General features: G+C 39.7%; 1 protein-coding gene across 2 annotated transcripts in view; it reads right to left on the reverse strand.

Moving 5' to 3' along the window:
• The window catches only part of rhbdd1 (rhomboid domain containing 1), a 94,601-nt gene that overhangs the window by 31,043 nt on the left and 54,594 nt on the right, over window positions 1–8,964 (reverse strand). For both annotated transcript variants that reach the window (XM_043702861.1, XM_043702862.1), the window contains exon 6: window positions 6,717–6,848. In XM_043702861.1, the coding sequence (XP_043558796.1) occupies window positions 6,717–6,848 (132 nt within the window). The remainder of the gene's footprint in view (window positions 1–6,716; window positions 6,849–8,964) is intronic.

Below are 8,964 nucleotides of genomic sequence, written 5' to 3' on the forward strand. Positions count from 1 at the left end.
CTGGCCCCAAAGTGCTCCCCCACTGACACCTCAGTCACCTGCCCTGCCTTATTTCCCAAGAGTAGGTCAGGTTTTGCACCTTCTCTAGTAGGTACATCCACATACTGAATCAGAAAATGTTCTTGTACACACTTAACAAATTCCTCTCCATCGAAACCTTTAACACTATGGCAGTCCCAGTCTGTGTTTGGAAAGTTAAAATCCCCTACCATAACCACCCTATTATTCTTAAAGATAACTGAGATCTCCTTACATATTTGTTTCTCAATTTTCCACTGACTATTCGGGGGTCTATATTACAATCCCAATAAGGTGATCATCCCTTTCTTATTTCTCAATTCTACCCAAATAACGTCCCTGCATGTATTTCCTGGAATACCCTCCCTAAGTACGGCTGTAATGCTATACCTTATCAAAAACGTCACTCCCCCTCCTCTCTTGCCTCCCTTTCTGCCCTTTCATCTTTTTCATTCCTACTGTCATGTAGGATGAGTAGGCTAGAGAGAAGGATAGGGACACATGTAACAATCAGGTGGAACTCCATCAGTTCCTGTCAATATGGTTTTTGCTCATGTTCTTCTTCCCACCCCACATTATGTAATAAAAGTGGCAGTGACAAGTTTCAGTATGTTACAGCATTCCCTTCACTGGCACAGTTGGAAAACAATAACATAAATACAGAGTGTCCTTGGAGTCATTTGTCACTTCCATTGGACAATCTCATCAGTTTACATATCAGATAATGTATAATTTCCAATTCAAAAACAGAAATTGCTGAAGAAACTCAGCAGGACTGTTCAGAAGTTTCTGAAGGGTGATTCGACCTTATGTTAACTCTGCTTTCTCTCCACAGATGCTGCCAGATCTGCTGAGTTTCTCCAGCAATTTCAGTTTTTGTTTCTGATTTCCAGCATTAGTGATTCATTGGTTTTTTGGTTACAATTTCCAATTGACTGTTCAGTGCCTAGAAAAGACTAGTAGGAAAGATTAATTCAAGACATGATCAGAGAAGTATTCATCCATTACATGCAGAGAATATGTAAATCAGTGTCTGAATTTTTCATTCAGATAAATTGCTTACAATCTTCATGTGGCTATGTTTAAAACTATCTTCCATGACTAAAATGCCTAGGCAAGAGCAAATAAAGGTTACTTGGAACTAGAAGCAGAGCTGAAAATGTGTTGCTGGAAAAGCGCAGCAGGTCAGGCAGCATCCAGGGAACAGGAGAATCGACATTTCGGGCATTAGCCCTTCTTCAGGAATGAGGAAAGAACTAGAAGCAGCCCATCTTACACCTGAACTAAAATACAAAGTTGGGTAACAACGTTATTACTTGCTTGTGTGTCATCACCTTTACAGTGATAGTCTACATGCTTGAAACACCCTTTAATTGGCATCTTTCTTTATGATGTTTAGGAGCTGATTTCACAGAGATCTTGCATCTCTTCCCCCAACATCTCCCAGTCCAATAGTGGGCGCCATGGTGACCAACTGATGGCAGGAACCCACAAACTACATGACTTGAACAGATGCAATGTTACTTTATAATACTGAATGTTGCAACAACTACAATTTTTCATGCTGGTTAAAATAATTACTGTTATACAGGCAGATATCATATGGGTGGCATTGCCATATACAATATTTACTGTTATACAGGCAGATAGCATATGGAAGGGGTATTGTCATATACAATATTTACTTTTATACTGGCAGGTATTATATGGGGGGGGGTATTGTCATATACAATGAGAAAATATGCTGAGCTAAATAATTGGATTTTCAAAGAGTGACACATATTCAGAAAGTGCCCACTAAAAGCAATACATTCAACATATTTTACATTCATCGGCTATTTGAGTGAAAAAAAAAATCACTGTTGACTGTTAAGTATGGAATCTGCCATGGCCAACAGCCCAGTGTGATTTTCAGTTGTGGTATTTGGCTTCAAACATAAGCCAGGGGAGTTGGGACTGAGTGGGTGGAAAGGGAAAGGTATAGTGGAAAGGTGAAGGAATACCCTTGTGGGTGCAAGGAAGTAAAGGGTGAGTGTCAGTGTAAAGGACAGGAACAGCATTCAGAAGACTGCATTTTCTTCATGACCAGCTGTAGGAAGTGCATTCTAGTTTCTTGTGAGAATATGCCATTCCACCCATGACCCCCTGCATTCTTGGAAAGAAAGAAGAAAAGTCAGGTGATTGGATTGATACCTTTAAGGTTACGAAAAAGTTTGAAAGCTGGACATAGACATTTCCTCTTGCAGTTAAAACCAGAATTAGGAATTGTTGGTGTAAAATAGCCACGATAAATATAAGACAGATCTAGTTTAGAATACAGATATCGCAAAGTGTGAATGAGGGGAATGGCATTGATGGATTTGAGGGGAATGGCATTGATGGATTTAAGGGGAAGCGAGAGAAGTTGACATAGCCAAGACCAGCTTTGTCAGAATGAAGGCTATCTTAATATCAAGAAAGTGCAGGTTGATGCTTTTTCAGAGGTTTAATAAGGGAAGGACAAACACAATCAATGGTAGATTCCCAGGGAATACTGAGGAACAAAGAAATCTTGGTGTAGAAGTCCATAGATTCCAGAACGTGCCAGCACAGATAGACGGGGTGTTGAAGGAAGCTTACAGGATTCTTGTCTTCATTAGATGGGTGACATATGTAGGAGTAGGGGAGTCTTGTTACAACTTTATAAAACATTACTTCGGCCACAGGTGGAGTACTGTGTACAGTTCCGGTCGCTACACTATCAGAAGAATATGACTGCATTGGAGAGGGTGCAGAGAAATTCACCAGGATGTTGCCCGAGATAGAAAGCCTCAGTTACAAGGAGAGACTGGATAGGCTGGGTTTGTTTTCCGTGGAGCAGAGGAAGCTAATAGAAATATATAAAATGATGAGAGGCATAGACACATTAGATCGTGAGAGTTCTTTTCTCCATGGCGAACATGTCCAAGACCAGAGGGCATAAGGTCAAAGGGAAGAGTGAGTGGTTTAGAGGGGATCTGTACAAAACATGTTTCACCCAGAGGGTGGTGGAGGCAGGTACTCTTAACTTTTCAGAAATACCTGGTTGGGCACTTACCATGCCAGGGCATACTAAGCTATGGACCAGAGCTGGTAAATGGGTTTACCTAAAGGGGAGGTGATGCCCAGTGGTATAATTGTTGGATAGTTGATCCAGAAATCCAAGCAATGATCTGGAAAGCCAAGTTTGAATCTCGCCATGGCAGATGGTGGCATTCGAATTCAATTTTTAAAAATCTGGAATTAAGAGTCTAATGATGACCATGAATCCATTGTCAATGGTTGGAAAGACCCAGCTGTTCACTAATGTCCTTTAGGGATGTAAACTGCCCTCCTTACCTGAACTGGCCTACACGTGACTCCAGACCTACAGCAACATGGTTCATTCTTAAGTGTCCACTTGGCATTTAGGGATGGGCAATAAATGTTGGTCTAATCAGTGATGCCAACATCCTGTGAATGAATAAAAAATAAGTGCAGCTTGATGTTTGTTGTTTTGCTTTAACATGGTGGGTGAAAGGGCCTGTTTCTGTGCCGTATGAACCTACTAACTGAACTTCAATATTGGGAAAAGAATAGTGACGTGCTTTTCTCATCCTATCGAGACATAGACAAAAACAAAAAGTGTCGATAAACTGAAGTGACATTGCTGCTGGATACATGATCCAGTGAGTCAGGCAGCATCCAAGGAACAGGAGAATCGACGTTTCGGGCATAAGCCCTTCCTGAAGAAGGGCTTATGCCCGAAACGTCGATTCTCCTGTTCCTTGGATGCTGCCTGACCTGCTGCGCTTTTCCAGCATCACATTTTCAGCTCTGATCTCCAGCATCTGCAGCCCTCACTTTCTCTCATGATCCAGTGACCCAGGTTATCATCCAGGGATCTGGGTTCAGGTCCCACCACAGGGATATGAAATTGTAAAAATCAGAAATTATAAATCTAATGATAACCATGAAACCATTGTTAATTGTCATAAAAACCATCTTGGTTTGCAAAAGCTCTTAGAGGTAGGGTTAGGTACATCAAGAAATTTGGAAGGCAAATAGTATGTTGGCCTTCATTGCAACATAATGGGAGTTGAGAAGTAGAGATATCTTACTGCATTTATACAGTCTTCGTGAGATCACATCTGGAGTGATCTCACTGTATTCCATGCAGTGTTAGTCTCCCAGATTGAGAAGGGATATACTTGCCATTAAGTAAGTGCAGTGAATATCAGGGCTGATATCAGGGTTGGCAGTACTGTCTTATGTTGAGAAATGGGCATGCATTCACTTGAGTTTAGGAGGAGGGTGAATCTGATTGAAACGTATAAAATTCTAACAGAGCTGGGCAGACTAGATGCAAGGAAGATGTTTTCCCTGGTTGTGGAGGCCAGAACCAGGGGACAGTATCTCAGGATATGGTGTCGACCATTTAGGACTGAGATGAGGATTGGTTCCTTCACTCAAAGAGTCAGGAACCTGTGGAATTGTTGAACACAGAAAGCTGAGAAGGTTAAATCATTGCACATATCCAAGAAAGATGTAGATAATCTTTTTTTCGATTTTATAGTCATTGGGAGAAAGCAGATATATGCTATTGAGATAGAGGATCAGCCATGGACCTTCTGTGTCGCTGGGTTTAAATCCTGGAATTCCCTCCCTAAGAGCATTGTGGGTCAACCTACAGTGCATGGACTGCAGTGGCTCAAGGGGGCAGTTCACCCCCACCTTCTCACAGGCAACTTGGAATGGCAATGAAATACTGGCCAGCCAGCAATGTCCACATTGCAGGGGTAAATTTAAAATAAAAATTATTGAATAGTGGAACAGGCTTGAAAGGCCGAATACCCTACACTTGCTCCTGGTTTCTATGAGAGTCCAAAAAGAGAGAAAACAAAGAGATAGACAAAATTAATGATATTTTATAAACTTAAGAATAACTACCTGGAAGAGAAAGACTCCCCAGTTTTGATCATGGGTTTGTGAGTTGGACAGGTTGAAGGGCACTCCAACAACAAAAAATTCAATGCCATTAACAAGGGTCTATGAGCTCTTAAGTACGTCTGTGCTGGGCTTAAGTTACATTTACTGTGTAAAAGCCACAATTTCTTGAAACTCATAGGATGGCTAACAGTGATGTTTTCACTAGGTCAACAGTAGATTGCCATAATCAACAACTAATGGGTATGACCTTTGCCACAACCTGCCTGCGCATTAATATCCAGCATTTTCCCAGGAAAGTTTGGCCATATTAAGACATTTCCATTGATGTCATAGTGCTCGTACTTTGTGTACTATTGTGTGTAGATAAAATGTCATGAGACTGCTTGTAGGACACAACAGTAAGTATTTAAAAAAAGTTCAAATTGACTTAAAATTCTCCTCACAAATGGTTCTATGAATTGAATTCACAATAACACATGGGAAAGAGCTAATGTAGTCCACATCTAAAGATTTCTTCACACAAATGGACATTCAGACTTCCCCAACTGTCAATGATGGGGTTCTCCAAAACTCCTCTTCACTGTCCTTCACCATCCTTCCAGCGACAGACAGCACAGAGCAAGTAAGAGTTGAAAAAAACTTGAGGGAGAAAAAGCAAATTGCTAACATTACCCAATTAAACAGAGCTCCAGGAGGCATTGTATTTTCTTTAAATATTTCAGATATTTTTGTTTCAAGTTTTTTTTTAAGTTCATTTTTCTAGGATTTGGACAGATTTCCTGAACCACTGCACCTGCTGTGGGTAGACCCACAACGCCCTTAGGGAGGGAATTCCAGGATTTTGACCCAGTGACACTAAAGGAATGGCGATATATCTCCAAGTCAGGATGACGAGTGGTTTGGAGGGGAACTTGGAGGTGGTGGTGTTCCCATGTACCTGCTGCCCTTGTCCTTCTAGATGCATTGCTGCAGGTTTGGAAGTTGCTGTTTAAGGATCCTTGGTAAATTTCTCTGCAACAATCCTGCATATTTTATCCACTGCTACTACTGCGTGTTCAGTGGTGAAGAGAGTGGATGTGGTGCCAATCAAGTGGGCTGCTTTGTTTTGGATATAGTCAAGTTTCTTGAGCTGCACTGATTCAGACAAGTGGGGAGTATTCCATCATGCTCCTGATTTGTATCCAGTTGATGGTGGACAGCCTTTGGGCAGTCAGCAGGTGATTTACTCATTGCAGGATTCCTAGCTTTTTGCAGCCATTTTATTTATGTGCCTCGTCTAGCACAGTTTGTGGTCAATGGTAAACTCTGGGTATGCATAATGTCACCATATTTCATATACTCATTAAAGTTATAGGGCGGTTTCAGTATTCATGTCTTCTCAAACAATAAACTTAACATTAAATCCCATTTAAATATTGTACACTTGAGGTCTAGAACGCATTAAATTATCTTAAGATTAAGCATGCACAGAATACCACTGATCATTATGGAGAAATATATTTTTGAAAGCAGTCTCACCATCAATTACAAAGAGAAGAGAATATTTCTCCCTTTGGCCCAAAGGGAAATTGCTTTATAGTTGGGGATTTAAAAGCCTGTTGTCCATCTTCCAATTGGTTTTCCATGCTGGATATACTGGACCCAAATGAATATATTTTCTCATAAATTACATATACAAATCCAGACAAGTGCAAAATTAGTACTTGGATTTCAGAAAGATAAAGAGTAAAATAGCCAAAGAAACAACATACCACAGTCGTTTAGACTTGCCCGAATTGCTGTTTCTAATTGTTCCTCCTCAGTCATTCCTCCTGTATAGTTTGTCCTGTAGTTTGAGGCATCATTGTAACCAAAGTAACTAAAATCGTAGTAACCAGAGTATCCTAGGGTTTACAAAAATAGAAAAGCTTCGATTAGGACAATATATAGTGGGGGGAAATAGGGCAAGCAGACTTTACTCATTTCATTTTTTAGTCCATGGCATAATAAGCAAAAAACATTGGCAATGCCAGATAAAGGGCATATTGGAGTACAGTAATTATATAAATTAAAGGGGATAAGAAAGTTACTGAACAATCAACTATTTTGATATTATTTGAGGCCAGAACAGAGTAGAAATTCCCCTTTCCTTCTTGACAGGAATGCCATGGAATTGATCATGCCCAACTGTGAAGGTAAATAGAGCCTTGGTTTAAGGTCTCTCTAAAAGCCAGGCCCTCTGATGATGCAGCACTCATTTGTGACAATCTCGCGTTTGTCCTCAATTGACTGGGAATGGGGCTTGAATTCACACGGTTCTGACTCGAACAACAGTATTATCACAGAGTTATGGCTGACACCCTTTGTAAGAAATTGGAAACTTGTTGTAAAGATATTCATGAAGGACAGGCTAATTGAGTAGGAATTTCCTTTCAGTAAGTTGTCAGCTACAGGGAAAACACTCCATTAATCCATTTGCTAATTCTACATTCTAGTTATGTCTTTGGGACAATAATGGATCACATTGTTTTGGGTAGGACATAAAAAAGGAACAAAAGGAAGCAAGGAACGCAGTTATATCATGAGGGGATTTTGACTACATGGTGAGATCTCTGACCGAACTCCATACATATGGCTTTGGGCCCATACACTAATAGCCTTGGAGAACAAATGTAGGATTTTCACCTTTAATTTTGTACCGTTCTCAAAATTTAGTGTAAGTCTTTACTTTAAAAAAAAAAGTTCATCAGGAAGATTGAACAGAATAAATTCTTATTATTGTTATGAAGTTGAAGGCATGCACTGTACCTTTAAGACAGTGAATGCTGTTCAGCACTGAGAACTTACAAGAGCAGTCTCAGTGTGTATTGGAATAATGAAAATATGTAACATTTGGCTGTGAAATACATACCTGAGTTGGTTGCTGTTTTGACAACAATTTGAATTTAACCAGTTTAAATTACACCCCAGGATAAGAAAACACAACTGAGTTTGAATTTATTGTTTTGCCAACATTGAACCAATGAGATGATCCTATGTTGGGATATAAAAAAATGCAGGCACTTTAAAAATCAGATAGAGCAACTGCCATCAAGAGAGACCTAAGACATTGAAACCCTCTCTATCAAAGGGACTTTTTCACATGAAACATCTTCACGGTAAAAGAAAGAGGACAACACATGCAGATCTTCAGCTGGAAGAAGAAAGACACCGAAGATGACCGCTGCTGTCCGGTTTTGAAATTAAGTTGATGTAATTTTAATAAGTGTTTTATTGGAACAGTATATTGTTGTCGGGTTGGAGGCAGGTAATAAGCAATTAAGAGAAAAGGGGGGCTTAGAGTTCTGAAAGGTTATTGTTTAATGTTCACTTTTAGAGTTAAAGAATAAATTGGTATCATTTTCTTTAAATCGCGGAATTTGGGAGTTCTCTGCCACTCACATTTTAACAGATTACAAGGCAAGGTGAGCTTTACTGAGTGTTTGGTTTAATTAATAGAAAGGTTCACCGCCGTGTCATAACAGTTTGGGGGCTCATCCAGGATTTGCAGAGGTTTAGTCTGAGATTTAGACAGATTTGGGGTACGAGAGATCCTAGCAGATTTAAACACTTGCTGATTAGTGTCCTAGATCTTCAAATAAAACATAGGTGAGACAATTTGTTTAATTTTGGTTACTTGTGGTTGGTTAATTTAAAAGTGAGGGAAATGGCTCTTAACATAGCTAAAGAGGTTCTGGGGTTTGAAGATGCTTCCCAAATTTGCCAAGAACGTTTAGAAAGAGAGGAAAGACATACTTTTAGAATTAGCAAATACATTAGAGTTGGCTTTAACCAGGAACAAAAGAAAAGCTGAAATGGTAATGGAGTTGGTCAAGAACTAAGGTGTATCAGAGAAACAGACAAGTGCAGTAGTTAGAAAAAAGATAAATCACAATTGAGGAAAATTATGTTAGAAGATAAAAAAAAAGGAATGAAGAGCTATGTTAGAGGAAAAAGATAGAGAGACAGAGAGAGAGAGAG

This window comes from Chiloscyllium plagiosum, chromosome 13 (assembly GCF_004010195.1).
Source record: "Chiloscyllium plagiosum isolate BGI_BamShark_2017 chromosome 13, ASM401019v2, whole genome shotgun sequence".
Lineage (NCBI taxonomy): Eukaryota > Metazoa > Chordata > Chondrichthyes > Orectolobiformes > Hemiscylliidae > Chiloscyllium > Chiloscyllium plagiosum.